Below are 17939 nucleotides of genomic sequence, written 5' to 3' on the forward strand. Positions count from 1 at the left end.
ATGAAATTTTTAAAATGTTTACTCTTATTGTTTGGAATGTAACCTGTGCCATATCCAGCAAAGCATTGCATTAATGACCTTTGCTTGAACTGCACCTTTCATTTTCACCTATTGTCTGGTTTCAACCTCAGCTCCTCCATATAAGTTGAATTATCCATGTTCGTTACAAATCACTAATCTGTCATTCAATTCTCAGAGATATTTGTGCCCTTTAAACTCTGATTTATTGAGCATCCCTTCATTTAATCACTCCATTGCTGGCAAGGCCCCTCAGGCCTAAAAATCCTTTTCTAAACTGCCTCTGCAGCCTTTTCTTTTCTGTCACTCTCAGGAGGTACAAGAGCCTTTGGTCCCATACCACCAGGTTCACGAACAACAGTTGTCATGAACAACTTCGCTCCACAACACTGAACTCAACCTATTGACTCACTTTTCAAGACTCTGCCACTCATGTTCTCATTATTTATTCATTTTTAGTATATACGCAGTTTGTCATCTTTTGCACATTGGTTGCTTGTCAATTTTTGTGTATTTTTCATTGATTCTAATGTATTTTTGTTCTTCTGTGAATCCCTGCAAGAAAATGGATCAGGAATATTTGGTGACATAAAGATACTTGGATAATAGACTTACTTTGAAGTTTCAACTTTTAAAAGAAGCTTCAGCCAAGCATTTGGTCATGTGTCCTAAACTATGTGGTTAATTGCCATTTGTTGATGTTCCTTTTGATATTTTCATATTAAATTACCCTTTAAATGCAACTCTTTAAATTTTGTCATGGCATCCACCCTCTACCTATTCAGTGTTTTTCACAATTCTAGCTTTTTGCACATACAGTTTAGTCTCAATTGGTTTCTGTATTTTGAGTTTGATAAATTCAAAGTCCTGGCATTCCTCCCTATAACTTGTCTCAATTCCTTTTGTGAATTTTTCTGTTTGACCAAGTGTTTCGTCATATGCCTTAATGATTTCTCTTGTGACTCGGATGCCTTAAGTGCTTGTGACCCTCTCCATAATGAGGCTACATGGTGTCGATAACTCTTGCAAGATCGCTTTGCAATACAGTAATTCATTCTCAATCAACACTCTTGTAATTCTAGCACCTGTTTGCATCTGAACAAAGGGAAGAGATCATCAAAAGTGCAATTGACCATGCGGGCAATTTCATTGGCATTTCTCTACGTATCCGGAAAGACCAATTTGAATTTGATATGTACCAGGATCATCGCTTTGGAAAATACAGCAATGATGAATCCATTACATCACTCGCAGAATTCATTGTGCAAAAAATTGCACAAAGGCATCAGGTACATTGCATGCAAGTTGTAGCATTCCTTAGTTGAGTGTAAACTGCTGGAGCAATGTTGTAATGTATTTTTTTCTACCCCTGAGCTATATACAGTCATTTAATTGGCTTTGTATTATGTAGCAGTATCAAGTTAGCAGTTTTGTTTATCTGCTGGAAATAATTTTTCTACAAATTATATTCTAGGATCCAGTAAGGAGAGTGTTAGCACTTACAGAAACATGTTTAGTGGAGCGAGATCCAGCTACGTACAATATTGTGACATTGAAGCCTTTAGGGGAGGTTTGTATCGCTTTTGATTTGTATTGTATTTAAGATAAAATGGTTGTACTCCATTTCCTGTCAAGCATTCATTTCAAACTCTTAAGATGGGTTGGCTTTTGAGAGATTCATTGGTTTCTTTAGCATGAATTTGGTAAACTGCACACAAGTTTCAAAAAGGTGTTGTGCATTTCACTAATTTTGTCTTTAAAAATTGCCCTATTGAAGTTTTGATTTACTGACTTATTTAGTGGCCAGTGAATGACGAATAATTGTCAATTTCCTACCCTTTTAGGTTATCCAGACACAGTTTCAAGTACAGTGACAATTGCTTAAGTAACACTGAAAAGCTTGAGATGGGAGTTAAAGCTACAAAAATATTGTTTTTAAATAGTATTGAATCATTTGTGTTATTGGGTATCTTGTAAGCCACTAGTTTTAATGGTCAAGATTAGCACAGTTGCGGAGTTATTAAGATTACTGCCTTGTAGCTCCAGTGACCTAGACCCAATCCTAACCTGGGATTATGGCAATGTGTAGTTTCTTCATCCTCTTCATGATGGTGTGGGTTTCTCCCAGTTACCCCATATCCTTCAACATCTTAAAGCTGTATAGCTTGCCCACTGTAAATTGTCCCTAGTGTGGGGAGTTGCGGAATCTGTGGACAGTTGATGGAAATGAGTAAAATTAAAAGGAACAAATGTAAGTGGTGCTTTTTGGTCAGCGTAGACTCAGCTGCTGAAGTTTTTGTGTGACTCTTAGTGATGTTTTAAGTGTTTCCAATAAGAGTAATATGCTGCTTTAATGAACTGTTAATAGCAAAAAGTAGTGCTTATTACCTTAGTTTGAAAATGAAGAAAAACATGTAGTAGATAGAGCATAGAACACAACGGCACAGTTAGAGCCTGCAGCCCATGATGTTATATCAGCCTTTTAACCTACTCTTGGGTCAATCAAATCCTTCCACCCTACATAGCCCTCTACCTTTCTGTTATTCATGCACCTATTGAAGAGTTTTTTAATGTCCATAATGTGGATGCCTCAACCAGCACCCCTGGTAGGGTGTTCTACACACCTACCACTCTCTATATAAAGAAAAAAAACTTGCTTCTGACAATTCCCCCTCCCCATACCTTTCTCCAATGGCCTTAAAATTATGCTGCCCTGTATTGACTATTTCTGCCTGGGGTGCGGGGGGAGGGGCGCGGGGAGTGTGTTGTAGTTACCTGGCTATCTGCTCAATCTATCCTTACTATCTTGTACACCTCTATCGTCATGTCTCATCCCCCTTTGTTCCAAAGAGAAAAGCCTTTGCTTGCTCAGCCTATTCTTATAACACATGCTGACTAATCTAGACAACAACCTTTTAAATCACTCTGTACTTTCTCTGAAGCTTCCGCATCCTTGCTATAATGAGGTGACCATAATTGATTGCAATACTCCAAGTATGGTCTAATCAGGGTTTTGTAGAGCTGCATCATTACCTCATGGCTCTTGAACTCGTACTCTTGGTCTGTTTCCTAAATTGCTTCTACCGTAACAGAGATTTGGCCTTTGGCTTAAATTAGTAAGTGCTCTTTTGGATTTTTAGTTAGTGCAATTGGCTTGTGCATTTTGCAATTACTTTTTCAGTTTTAATCAAAAGTGATTAAAGTTGTTTTCTATTAGTGAAATTATTCATGTTTCTTCATTCCTTCCATCCTTTCCACAGATATTTGCTCTTGTGCTTGACTCTGAAAATCCTCAGCGGTTTAACATCGAATATATTAAAGGGCAAGTTTATAAGTACTCATCAACTGAAAGGTATGATATTTTAGAACTCCCAGAATCTTGTCTGGATTGGGCATCAGGGAGAAGAATAGCAGACAATCTGAGATTCCCCTGTTACTACCTTCCAAGCGTTGCATTCGAGATCCTTGCTATTTCTGGGGATGTGGGGTTGCAGGGTATTGCTTTCACTGCAAGTATGCAAGCTCTTGGTGAATCTGCCCCTGGACTATTGTATATAGCTTTGTCATCTTCTCTTAAGAATGTACTTGGCTAAGATGGCGCCACGTATGACAGATGTGTTGCGAGTGCTCCGTATCGACTTTCCAGTATACTGCTAATTTCTGCAATTTCCTTTACGTTTCTTGTTCAAGAAGCTGATGGTTGCATCAGATATGATCGACTGACTCTTCTGAACATTGGGAAGGTGACACTTAGCCACAACGTGTTGCCTTTTCTACACTGGGAACCCCTGCTTAGACAATCCATGGGAGGCTCATTTACTGCACTGTCGCTACCTTGGAAGCAGCGTCAGAGGCGAGGGAAAAGGACTGGCGCCCTGGTGAGGTTGAGACAGTATGCTAATCGGCTGCCACTCCCTACCGTACTCCCGGCTAATGCTCAGTCCCTGGACATCGAGCTGTGCAAACTGAGAGATAGAAGCAGAGTCCTACCAGCAGAGAACTGGTTGAGATACTGGATCATTGGGCCCTCTGGGTTCTCTCTGCTCCAGGTAGACAGGTCTAAAAGCCACTCTGGGAAGAGTAAAGGGGGGGTGGGGTATGCTTTGTGGTCAGTAATGCTTGGCGAGACCCCTGGAATGTGCACGCTGTCAACTCCTTTTGTTGCCCGGATCTGAAATACCTGGTGCTGCTATGTAGACCTTTCACAGCTGTGTATATTCCACCGCAGGCTGATATTGACCTGGCTCTCAAGGAACTATATAAGACCATCAGCACCCTGAAGACTGTACACCCAGAGGCTGTTTTCATTGTCACCAGAGACTTTAATCAAGCGTCGCTGACTAAAATCTCACTGGAGTTTTGTCAACATATCCAGTTGAGCACATGGGGAGATAGCATACTTGACCACTGCTACTCTCCATTTTGCAATGCTTACAAAGCACTCCTCCGTCCACTGTTTGGCAAGTCTGACCACTCCTTCATCCTCCTCCTGCCCGTGTACAGGCAGAAGCTGAAACAAGAGGCGGCCTTAGTTAAAACTGTCCACTGTTGGTCCGACCAATCGGTCTCCCGTGCTACAGGACTGCTTTGATGATGTCAGCTGGAATGTCTTTCATGATGAGGATGTCTCTGCATTCCCAGAAGGGGTCACAAGCTTCATCCAGAAATGCATCGAGGATGTTGTCCCCCAAAAATCGGTCTGTTTCTACCCAAACCAGAAACCCTGGATCAACACTTCCATCCGCGCTGTACTTACTGCACGAGACAGAGCTTTTACTGCCGGTAACCACCAGGAACTCAAGGAATGCAGTTACGATCTACACAAAGTCATCAAGGCAGTGAAATGACAAATCAGGGACAAGATCCAGACAGAACTCTCCACCAATAACACAGCTTATGGCAAGGTCTGCACACCGTCACAGACTTCAAAGCTAAATGCCGTAGTGCTGTCAACATTACTGCCTCTCTCCCAGAAAGCGAAATCTTTTTTGTGCTTGATTCGATGTTGCCAACACTGAGCCCCCTGAGGAGAACCGCTGAAGCGACCTGCACCTCGGTCATCTCTGAGGCTGCAGTACGCAGGTGTTTGCAACGAGTGAACAGCCGCAAGACTGCAGGAACGAATGGCATCCCAGGGCGGGTTCTCAGGATGTGCGCGGCACAACTAGCTGGTGTGTTTGCAGACATCTTTAGTCTCTCCCTCTCCCAGTGTAGAGTGCCCTCCTGCATCAAAGCATCCACCATTGTCCCTGTACACCCTATCCTCGTTATATGCGAGGGATACGTTCCTCGAAGTTGACACATAATGTGAAATCGCATAAATGGAGAAAATAGGGATGCGTTCCAGGGGGCTTCCTAAATATGTTTTATCTGTAACTTATTCACATTTTTATACCAATACAACACAAAAGCAGTACTACAAGACAACATTTGTATTATATTTAATCAATCTAAGGTAATATTCAATGTAATAAATCATAGAAAGTTAACATCCTCTGGTGTACAGTACTCACCAACAGTGGCAGGTGTGTTTGCTCTGGGAGATGAGTGGTTGTTGTGGTGTCGGGCAGCTTTACACGGATAAGGTGGATGGTTGTGGTCATCAGGATAATATCAAGCACAGCAAGGGGTGAAGGAAGACTCACAGAACTCTTAGAACTGCCGGCAGCAGAAAGATTACAGCGATTTTCACAAAGTGGTGAGGGTTGTTTGCTTGGCAGCATTTTGTTTTTCAGCATAAGTTTGCTTATAGGGAAGGAGGGGTGACGGCAGGGAACGACTGAAATTCTGACTCCGTTCTAAATGTGGGTCCGTGTCCATCCCCATTTGTGCCAAGTGTTCCAACTTCCACCATTTCCTCACCGTTGGTAAACTCACGGGATTTTCAAAGTCGTCTGTTGCTTGCAGCATCTGAGAGATAGCTTGCGGTTAAAAAAAAAAATATGCACGCCTTGAATGTGGATTACACCTTGGTCGAGTGGTTGAATCAGCAATGTTGTGTTAGGCGGCAGGAAATGCACTGTTAGGATGAATGCTGTCCAAATATTTAAGATGGGCTCGTGCGTTGTCAAGCAACAGAAGAACTTTAAAGGCAAGATTCTGTTCCTGACAGTAGCGTCCCAGAGCTGCGTTACCTTCAGCTGATGCTGCGCTGTTTATAATTTCCAACTTTTTGTTAAAGCGGTTCTCTGCCGCTCGGCTGACGGCCCAGGACATGACATCGAACGCTTAGGAGGCATAGTTAAATATTTCAAGTGCAAAATCACTGCACCATAGGTAAAACCAACAAAAGTTTAAGATCACACATCCGCACCTTGCCAAAACCAATGCGAGACTGGCGGGAGAAATATTGTGAGGCACGTGCACCTGACGTGTATTGGCGGGAAAGCGGTGCTTCTCATCCCAACAGTGAGACTGTGAAGCGTGCACACGTGACTTGTATTGGTGGGAAGGCAGTGCTCCTCGCATAACTGGATTTTAAAGGCATATAATGAGACGTTCGTAGAAATAGGTTCCTTGCATAACTGTGAATCTGCATAGTCTGAATACGCATATAACGAGGATAAGGTATACCTAAAAATACCAAGGTAACGTGTCTGAATGACTGGTGTCCTATCACACTCTCTTCAATAACAAGTAAATGCTTTGAGAGGCTGGTCAAGGACTACATCAGCATGCTACCACCCACACTGGACCCCTACAATTCGCCTACCAACACAACTGATCAACAGATGACGCAATAGCCACTGCTGTACACTCCGGCCTTATACACCTGCAGAGGAGGGATGCTTATGTGAAAATACTGTTCTTGGACTACAGTTCAGCATTCAACGCCATAATTCCCTCCAGCTTTGACAAGAAGCTCAGAGGCCTTGGCCTTCACCTTGTCTTGTGCAGCTGGATTCTGGACTTACTGTCAGATTGCCGGCAGGTGGTAAGAATGGGCTCCCTCACCCTTGCCCTTCTGACCCTTAACACAGGTGCCCCTCAGGGCTGTGTCCTAAGCCCCCTCTTTTACTCTCTGCACACTCATGAGTAGGTCGCCACCCACAGCTTGAATCTACTAATTAAATTTGCAGATGATACTACATTGATTGGCCTTATCTCAATAATAACAAGGTAACCTACAGAGAAGAAATCATCACCCTGACACAGTGATGTCAAGAAAACAACATCTCCCTCAATATCGCAAAAACAAAGGAGCTGGTTGTGGACTACAGGAGGATTGGAGACAGACTCACCCCAATTGACGTCAATGGATCTGGGGTTGAGAGGGTGAATGGCTTCAAGTTCCTCTGTATACACATCACCGAAGATCTCACTTGGTCTGTACGTACTGGTTGTGTGGTGAAAAAAGCATAATAGCACCTCTTTCACCTCGGACAGTTGAGGAAGTTTGGCATGAGTCCCCAATTCCTTAGGACTTTCTACAGGGGCACAATTGAGAGCATCTTGACTGGCTTTATCACTACCTGGTATGGGAACTGTACTTTCCTCAATCGCAGGACTCTGCAGAGAGTAGTGCAGACAGAGCAGCACGTCTGTGGATGTGAACTTCCCATTATTCAGAATATTTACAGTGACAGGAGTGTAAAAAGGGCTTGAAGGATCATTGGGGACTTGAGTCACCCCAACCACAATCTATTCCGGCTGCTACCATCTGGGAAACAGTATTAAAGTCAGGACCAACAGGCTCCTTGACAGCTTCTTTCACCAGGCCATCAGACTGATTAATTCACGCTGATGCAATACTGTTTCTAAGCTATATTAACTGTTCAGTTGTATATCTTACTATATGTACTATTTATTACAAATTACTATAATTTGCACATTCAGACAGAGGTGTAGTGTAAAGATTTTTACTCCTCACATATGTGAAGGATATAAGAAGTAAGTTCAATACTTGCTGCTGTGGCATTCACTAAACTGGCTTCAGGGATGGTGAGTTTTCCATGAGAGGTTGAGTAATCCAAGTTGGTATTCTCTGGAGCTCAGAAGAATGAGACTATTGAAACTTAACAGGCTCAAGGCTGGATATAAGGAGCCTTGTTTTTCCCGGGCTGAAGAGTGTTAGATCCGAGGAGAAATTCTGTTATTTGGAGTAGTGAATCTCTGTAATTCTCTACTGTGAAGGACTGTGGAGGCACTGTTGTGTTCAATGAAAGTAGAAATCAATAAATGTTTGGATATTTAGGAAATGGAGGGATATTGGGATAGTAAAGAAAAACAGAAATGAAGCAGAGATCAGCCATGATCGTGATGAATGGTGAGACAGAGTCAAGCAGCCTGATGATCTATTTCTGTTCAAACTGGTGTTCTTTATCCCACTGTTACAAATTAAACACCCACCACTGCATTTGGTACTTGTTTTCAGATCTATTTATCACAGGTACAGTACCTTGCAAAAGTTTTAGGCTCACATATATAGCTAGGGTAATTAATAATTTTGCACAGTACTGTATTTGCAGTGTGGAGCAGAGAGAGTTTGTATATCTTGCGGGAGCAAAAAATGCTGGGAATGGTGAGGGTGTAGTGCCACAGTAAGGATATGGGATAGATGGCAGAGAAGGAGTGCCAGTGGTGGGGTCTTCATGGGTGCAGATATACCCCGCCCTGAGACACCAGGTAAGGTTATTTGATTCCAAGCAATTGGTTTATTAATCATTACAGAGTATCTCTGATGTTTCATGCTCCCTCCCCTCTCCCTTCCCTGCTTCCATGATTCCCATCTCCCTGCCCCTTCCCACTCAGTGGACAATTGTAACCCATATCAGAATCAGGTTTATCATAACTCACATCATAAAATTTCTTTTTTTTGTGGCAGCAGTACAGTCCAATACATAAAATTCTGACAGAACTGTGCAACTATCTTAAGCAGCCTATCTACATATATGTGCTTAAGACCTATGCATAGTACCGTACATCTAAACATATAGTGGTATGTCTAAAACGCAAACACGAGGAATTCTGCAGATGCTGGAAATTCAAGCAACACACATCAAAGTTGCTGGTGAACGCAGCAGGCCAGGCAGCATCTCTAGGAAGAGGTACAGTTAATGTTTCGGGCCGAGACCCTTCGTCAACTGTACCTCTTCCTAGAGATGCCTCCTGTGTTCACCAGCAACTTTGATGAGTGGTGTGTCTATTGTGTTAACAACAGACACAACCTAAAGATGTGCTGGAGGCAGCCCCAGGTGTCGCCACACATTCCCACGCCAACATAGCATGCCCATAAAGCTCAGTAGGACAACACAGAACACAACAAACTATAAAATAACAGCAAAACAAGCCTCTTTCCTCCCTGCCACTTGCACGCAAAGACAATACTCTAACCCCAGGACAGGCCTCCAGCTTGCAGTGGACTCTCAGAGAACAGGCCTCTGACTTCCCCAGTGGACTCCTAGACTCGTAGACCCAGAGCCACAATCTCCAGACTTCTGATCTAGCTTCATTTTTTGGTGTCGACGCCATGTGCTGCTGATGATAGGACCCTAGACTCCAAGCTTCAAACTCTGGACTTGCTGACTCGCAAACCTAAGGGGCACTGAAACTCGTGCCTCCTGATTGCACAGACATTTGATCCTGAGACCTGCAAACCTGTGTGGACATGTTACCTGGTGGGCCACCAGCCCTCATCCTCGCTGATCCCCATCCACAATGCTTGCCGGCCTGATGTCCATGGATATCCTTCATTACATGTTCATGTCACTGGCCTTCGAGCATGAAGCAGAGGCCCAGAATCCGGAAGTCCTTCATTCCATGTTTAAATTGCAGGCCTTAACGTGAAGTGGAAGCCTTAACTCTGGCTTATCCTCTAACTCCTCCACATCTCTGTCCTGAAACTGTAATCTGACCCCTAACTCCTCTCACTGTCCTCAAAGCCATCCCTACAAACTTCAAAAAATAACTGTCTGACCCATAACCTTGCCAAGTTTTCAACTTGTGTTCACCTGTTACTGCCTTTCTATATCAATAAGAATAAAATATTTTGATATTTGATTGGTATTTAACACTTTTATTGAATCCTTTAATTCACCTTTTGTACATCAAAGGAGAAAACCCCAGCTTCTGCAGTCTGTCTGAAATCCTGGTTTCTCTTCCCCGATAACATTCTGATTAATCACCTATACTTCATTTTAAACCAATGATTTATAAAGTTTTAATGTTGACATTCCTATTTGTTTTCTGCGTTTTTAAAATAAAACCAAGGATCCTGTATTTCGTCTCACATGATTTTCAAAGATGTATGAGAATCTTTTTTCATGCAACCCTTTGATATTTAATTTAGATTAACCCTTGTTAATTCAGTCTTTTTTTACTGATCGCTTCAACTTCTCCATATTTTAATTATTTAGAAAATATCGATTTCTTTAATTCCTTTTATATAAAAAAAATTAGCCCCTCTTGGAAATATCCTGTTAACTTGTTGCATTGTTATGATAGTTAAGTTAATTAAGTAGTGCAGTAATAGAAATAAAAGTAATGAGGTAGTGTTCATGGGTTTAATGTCCATTCAGAGATTGGATGGAAGAGAGGAAGAAGCTGTTCCTAAACTTTTTTCCCTGGACAGAAATGGCTAATATGAGAGGACATAAATTTGAGATGTTCAGACGAATGTATGGGAGGGAGGGAATGTCACAGCTAAGTTTTTCTTTGCATAGAATGTACAGCCAGAGCTGTTCCATGCACTCATATATTAGGGGTTTATGAAACTATTAGACATGAGTGATGGAAAAATGGAGGGCCATGTCGGAGGGAATGGTTAGATTGATCTTAGATGAATTTTACTACAGAAGTTTAATCTTTTCTGTAACCACTCCATTTCATCTGTGAGGCTTTGGAATCCTGAATTCGCTCATGTTCCCAAGCACTGCCATCTGAAAATGTTGAAGCCACTTTTAATGAAAATCTAGTTCATTAATTGAAATCATGAAAATCAATTTTAATTTGAATGTAGCTACTTGAAGTTCAAGCTTTTCCAACCTAGTTATCAAGTGGTTTTATTTTTTCAAAGCTGCTTGTAAGGACTGTTAAACTTGCATTGCCTCTAATCTTGACAAACTCCACTATCTGGATAGCTGCTGTATTATTTGACCTTGTTAACCGTGTTGTTCCCTTGTGCCTGGTTACAATATCTGCTAAGAGCAGATTTCATATCTGGTGTTTTTTTTTCAAATGCTTGGTTGCTAAGTCATTGAAAATCTGTCAGTTTTCAATCTATTTAAAATGTAGATAAAACATCTGTCCTTTACTCTTGTTTGCATGCCATTTTAGAAGGAAGACACAATGGAGGATGAGGAAAAGTCGTGAATAGGGCAGAAATCTTGGAGTTCTGTTTTGCAACAGACATCCTGTGTTTCTAATTAAATAATTTTAACACGCCTTCCCACTCACTCACTGACTTGTGTTGTCTGTGTTCCATCCTTTCAATTGCTATGGAGAAGCCAAGCATAATTTGGAAGAACAAAATAGTGTATTCCACTTACAGGCCAGTGGTACTAGCAATTTAGTTTTCCAGTTTCAGGGTACCGATACTTTCACTCCTCATACACACTCACTTGTCCACCCAGTTTTCTTTCTTGTTCACCTCTCATCCCCTGTTGCCCTGATTCCATCTGGTTTCAATTACCACCGACCAGATCTCTTCACTTCTCCCTCATCATTTTATATACTGGCAACCCTTCCTCTGCCTTGATGCATAGTCTCAAACTTTTGCAGCTTTATACTGCTTGACTTTGATTTCTTCCAATTTTTTTTGTTTGAAAGTGCTGGAGTCTTTGATTTGATTCTTGATTATGATTACATTTTAGTTTATCACTTCAATTTTTAACATTATTTAACATAACCATAAGACTTAACATCTGAAACATATAAGATTGAATCAATGGAAAATTGATTTATTTAGAATAGTAAAGCTTGAGAATTGTTTAGAGTAACAAGTTGAAATGAAGTACTGTAAGGTATCCTTAAACTTAATCCAAAGTGGTTTTATTGATTATAGATGGACTGAAATTTAAGCGTGGTTCATTTATGGTGATGTTTATATTTTTTTTCCTTGCTCAGATAAATGATATTTGTCCTTTTCCTGTTTTCCTCAATTACCTTAAGGTTTCAGCTTTTTTTGTCTCTGATTTTAAGAAACAGCATATGCACTGTAAATGTAGTTAAATTGAAAAGCTTATAACCCTTTGTTCCTTGTGATCTCCTTCCCATTGGGCTATTGTTTCAAAATTGAATCTACAGGTAATTTCATTTTCATTATATTGACCATCCATCCATTTTCTGTTCATACTTTTAAATGTGCATGACTTGCATGATTGCACATCCTGTTAACCCAGGTTTCAGTTTTATTCCTTTGTTATTACAGTTTTATGCAAATGACAGAAGTAATGGGTCCCTTTCTTTAGGCATTACTTGGTTTTAAGAGCAAGAGCATTTATCCCTTGAAGTGTAGATGAATGTAGGAGTTCTCTTAAGTAAAATATTTCCTAGTACAGGAAACCATTCTGTTTCATTTGGAGGTGATTGTATTTTGGTCTTGAGTAACTTGTGACTAATTGTATTGACTCAAAGCCAATGTATTTATGAAGAACATTTCTGATTCAGAGACTCCTTAATGGCTAGCCTGCTTGATGGAGTGAGAGCTTCTGGGAACAGAGATGTGTGTGTAAAGATGATACCAACTCACAAGGGCCAGAGATGGGGTCTACTCAGTATGCCAGTCGATGAAGAAGTGGAAAGTCTACATCTTAGGTTTCTAAATGCTCCACCAAGTAAGAGAATCTGCTATGTATTTCATTGCACCGTTGTCAATTTTTTCTGTTTAACGTGCCTAGTGTGTGCAGTTTTCTTAATATTAACTAATATATTAAGTTTCTAGTTGTCCTTCCAATATTGGATTTTCACTTTGCAATTATAGCATGTTTTAAAACATGAAGTATTAACCATTTCTTCCCAGTATTTGACATTGTCTCAAAATGAATTGCAACTAAAATATGGTTATCGTTTATTTGAATAGATCCAGCTGAATTTTTCAGTAATGGATTTCAATTATAAAAAAATACGTTGTACTGAACTTTAATTTTGTGTTGTATTTCAGATGGTAACTTTTCAGATGCAGTTTTCAGGTTTAATGCAAACATTTCCTACAGCGGTGTTCTGCATGCAGTGACACAAGATGTAAGGATTACTTTCCTCTTAAAACTTGGAGATCTTTCACTGTTTTGTGTGAAGTAGTCAGCATTGAAAAGATTTTTTTTTAAACAGGGTCTTTTTTCAGAGAACAAGGAGAAACTGATTAATAATGCTATCACAGCATTGCTTTCTCAAGAAGGAGATCAAAGTGCCAATAATGCAGAACTGGAGAGTCAATTTCAGGCCGTAAGACGATTGGTTGCTTCAAAGGCTGGCTTTCAAGCTTTCACAAAACTTCCCAAGTAAGAAAACTAGTCACTTTAATGAAAAGCAACGAAGAAAGCAGCAGATGTTTTTTAAAAAAAAAATTGAAAATGAGGAAATGTTGGAAATTTCCTAGCATGTTAAGAATTTGAGTGAGAAAAAGTGATCATGTTTTAAATTGCAGAGAAGGAAGGGGTGAAGAGAAGAGAGAATTGTCAAATGGGCGGGGCGAGATCAAGAGAATCCAGATGAAATAAGGCAAATGCTATTTGTGTGGTCTGAAAGGGTGAAGAATGCATGTTAAGTGTAACTGACGAGGTGGTGTAGGTAGAAAGAAACATAATGGTTGATCAGGGCAGGGCAAAGAAGGCCAATGGTTCTGGACCTACCTATACAAAATAGTATGTCAAAATCTGAAATAAAATGCTGGGATTACTTAGCAGGTCAGTTAAGATCTGTGAAGAGGTGGTTATCTTGAGGGTTCAAGATGCAAATTCTCTGTGGGTGTATGCACTTTCATCTGGTATCTGAGCTGCGATGTGTGGTTTTTCCAAGGGTGTATACAGCAAGTTTGTGTTCTGTGTGGTTACTGATCAACACAACTGTTGTAACAATGGTTTAGGTTGTTCCATTTACTTAGTAGGACATGGGGTGACTTGGCAAAAGTAAAAACTACAAGCTATTGACTAAAACCAATAGATAGATCAAATATAATGTTCTCAATTACTCAGTTGAGAGTCTCAATTATTAATATGGTCACAGGGATCTTTGTAATTACTGCAGTCTTGGCCCTTAACACAAGCATCTTAAAGCCATTTTTTGGCTGTTTAGTGTAATGATTTGTTTTTTATGTAACCAGTTGAAATTGACAATTCTCAATCTAGCTTTGGGGTCTTGGGGTGGGAAAATCAAAGGTCCATTGAGCCAATACTCTGGATGTTCATCTTCCAAGAAACTTTATCAGTTGTAATTACCACAAGTGGATGGAAATCCCCCCTCAGATATTTGTTCCTTTCTACTGGATCTCCAGTTTATTACTTTGCTTCATTTATCATTGATATGCTGGATATATGGAGTTCCCATGTAAACATTACATTTCTCTGTTTAAAATTATCAGGTTTCGGGAGCGGCTTGGTGTGAAGACAGTGAAAGCTTTGAAAAGAAACCATGATGGTGTTACACATGCTGCCATTGATATGTTATGTGCCCTGATGTGTGTAAGTCTGGGAATAAACTCTGTTGAATGGCATATTTGCGTAGGCAGTAAATATTGTGCAGCCATGAATTCTCAAGATTAATATTTTAGTGCAGCTAGAGGGTGCTTAAGACTTCTCATCTAGAATTGCTTTGTAACTAGAGCAACTATAAAACTTTATAAGTGACTAATTGGCCTATTGTGCTTGCAGTAGGTGTTTGCTCAAAGTTTAGCTACTTCACATATTCCTCTGTTCCACCTGTTTCTAATGGAGCAGGTAAAAACTTGTTTCTGGAAGTATTGTGCACAATACTTCAGCAGAGTTAGGTCCCTTGTTGTAATGTAACATGGCATGTTTAGATATCCTCCTTGAATTTCTTAATGATTTTAGAGTTTTCTCGTCTGGTTAATGACAATTTATCCATTCTTCTGGTGAAAATATTTTCCAGTCTCCTTATTAATTGCCTGTTACATTGACACTTGGTCTTCATTGCAACAATAAGCATAAGTCCCCTTACAAGACCTTCCACAAGTGCAATCCTTAGAATTGGGTACAAAACTCAAACAGACAAAAGGCAGATCACTGATCTTGAGTACAGTGTATTTGGTATTTAAGAATTTGTAGATGAAGCCTAAAATGGCTGTAGTTGATGAAAAGAAATCTGCAGAGTCGAAGGTATTGATGAACTTTTCAGGTAGGTAGAAAAGTGACAATAGCATTCCATCCAGAGAGAGGCAGTGCATTTGGTGATGGAAAGCAGATGGTGAAATAAAGAAATGTAGAATAGGAAGATGTTGGGGTATTTCTCCACAGTTCCCTGAAAGTAGAGGTGGGCTTGGTAGACAAAGCATTTAAAGCACATGGGATACCTTATTGCAAAAGGGACACCATAGTGGAACAATATGGATCAAGCTGGAGTACTGCATAGAAGTCTTGTTCCAACTTGTACAGGAAGGATGTGATCGCAATGGGGTGGGAGATTTGTGAAGATTTACCATAACTGGAGCAAATTTTTGGTTGTGCTATGTGAGTTGCTTTAGAACAAGAGTACTGAGGGGAGATACTTTTCTACCTTTTGTGGGAAGGATGAATTTTCATAGCAGTAATTGAGTGCCATTTAATTGAGGTTAAAGGCAAACAGCTTGGGAGGCAGTTGAAAGAAAGGTACTTTTAAAGTCGGAAATATGGAATTTGCAACCTGGAAAGTAGCAAGGGCAGAAGTCTTTACATTCAAAGTACCGAGATGAATGCACAAGGTTGTGGGCCAAGAGGTGGGAGATGGAGTTGTGGTAAATGGCTGTCATGAGCACAGCAAGCTAACTGCTCCTTGTGCTATTAATATCTCAGATTTGATTAAAAGATTTAGCATTGTTTTTGTTATTGTGAATTTATTGATGAAATCAGAAATCCTGTGTCCTATTTATTAAGCTTATCAGCTTGTCCTACCACCTTGAACTGTACACTTGAATTTTGTTGTAAGGCAGCGTGTATTAATATTGTGCACGTATGTAGAATCCTGGATTTTTAATTTGCCCAATGTATTTATATTTTGGAGAATTAGATTTTTATCCAAGAATATCTTTTGCTTATCTTTTAGCCAATGCATGATGACTATGATTTGAGACAAGAGCAACTGAACAAAGCATCACTTCTGTCCTCAAAAAAGTTCTTAGAAAATTTACTTGATAAATTCAATATCCATGTGGTAAGTCTTAAATGGTTCATTGTTGGTAAATTATCTGTTAAATAACTAAATATATTATAATGAAAGCTTTGTATTTGATGTGCTTTGTTCTGATCCATACTAATTATTTTCAGAATAAACTTTATTCATAATTGGCTACATGAGTAAACTGCAAAGCTTTTTCATTCTTGCATTTGTAGTAAGTGTTTTCAGTACTGTTCTGTTACACTCCCTAAAATCAGTAGGACTCATGTGGCCCTTTCAGGTGGTGCACTGCTACAATAATTGAGAGTTTTCCTCATCCAATCTGACCTTCCCTTCCCAGTAGTGAAAGTACCCTATACTGTGGGCCTTCCCCACCGAACCCTTACAGTGACTGCACCAAGCTTCGATGCATCCCGTAGCATGTACACCTATATTCCAGTCAGAGCATTCCTCCAGAGATATCTCAATGTGGTGGCAAACCAAAGGGCATTTTTCAGAGTTGATCTGTCAGCAGCCCTTAACGTATGTCTCTATGTGTGTCCCTGTGAACAGCTGTAGGTCAGAGTGTCTTCAGTCATGCAAACTGCTTGGGATGAACTGTGGTACAGGCCATTTCATCTCTCTCCATACGCTCTTTGCAAACCCCTCTTTACAAACCCACAGTCTGCAAAGAGGTGAGGAACAGTCTCATCCTCATTACAGCCAACCTGTGGAAATGATGGTCTTGCCTTGCAGGAAGGATTTGATTGGGAGGGTGCCTCCTACCAAGCCAGGCAAGGTCTTGGTACCTCTTTGTGAAGTTGGGCCTTGAAGCATTCTGCCACATGATCTGGACAGTCTGCTCAGAGAATCATTTCACTGTCCATCGAGTCTTTCGCCTACAGGACACTCTGCCCTGACCACTACCTGATGGACTTGTCAAATGTGTTGGTCCATTAGAACACACCACCAGCAATTTGAAGGCTTTCAATTTTTAATTTGAATTATGCAGATCGTTTGCCTTTTTCGATAGAGATAGAGATCTCTCGTGCATTTCCTAATTTTGTCAAAGTAAAATAAGTTTAATGTAAAGGGGTGTTTGGACTTGATGGATCAAAGGGCCTGTTTCCATGCTATATGACATTTTTCATTGACCTTTAAACTTTTTTTAACTGGATTATTGTTTTTCCCTTTCTCTATTATGGCCCTATCCCAACCACCCATCTTTGCTATAGAGAAAGAAAATCTATCTGGAAGAGGTGATAGAATCTGAAAAGTCAAACTGAGCACTGAAAGAGGGTAGAACTAGATACTCTAGTTGGCTACTGTGCTAAGGGTATTTAATGGATTTGCATATTGATCTGTCCTTTAATGAAGCATTCATTACAATTCTTTGGATCAAATTTTTTGTTTTTTTTTAATTATACTGGGTAAAGTTTAGTAGATGAAGGAAGAAATGGGACTTCGTACCACAGATGAAGGCTTACATTCTCAATATGTTCTGTATGTTGTGTCTTGTACCATGTCTATGTGGCCACATTTAACTGCATAGTCCAAGCTAGATTCTTGCATTAATGTCTTGGGTATTGACCATAAATTAGTTTTAAGAACGGGCCAAGGATAGGATTTCTTGTTGCATGAGACTGTAAGAAATGGAGTTGGGAGTATGTTGCATGGCA

At 40.2% G+C, this 17939-nt stretch overlaps 1 protein-coding gene across 5 annotated transcripts in view; it reads left to right on the top strand.

Moving 5' to 3' along the window:
* The window catches only part of LOC140212638 (dnaJ homolog subfamily C member 13), a 166457-nt gene that overhangs the window by 39531 nt on the left and 108987 nt on the right, over positions 1-17939 (top strand). For all 5 annotated transcript variants that reach the window (XM_072283701.1, XM_072283697.1, XM_072283699.1 and 2 more), the window contains exons 7-14: positions 1101-1307; positions 1493-1588; positions 3279-3370; positions 12625-12791; positions 13118-13197; positions 13285-13454; positions 14534-14633; positions 16210-16317. In XM_072283701.1, the coding sequence (XP_072139802.1) occupies positions 1101-1307; positions 1493-1588; positions 3279-3370; positions 12625-12791; positions 13118-13197; positions 13285-13454; positions 14534-14633; positions 16210-16317 (1020 nt within the window). The remainder of the gene's footprint in view (positions 1-1100; positions 1308-1492; positions 1589-3278; positions 3371-12624; positions 12792-13117; positions 13198-13284; positions 13455-14533; positions 14634-16209; positions 16318-17939) is intronic.

Source organism: Mobula birostris, chromosome 19 (genome assembly GCF_030028105.1).
Source record: "Mobula birostris isolate sMobBir1 chromosome 19, sMobBir1.hap1, whole genome shotgun sequence".
NCBI classification, from domain to species: Eukaryota; Metazoa; Chordata; class Chondrichthyes; order Myliobatiformes; family Myliobatidae; genus Mobula; species Mobula birostris.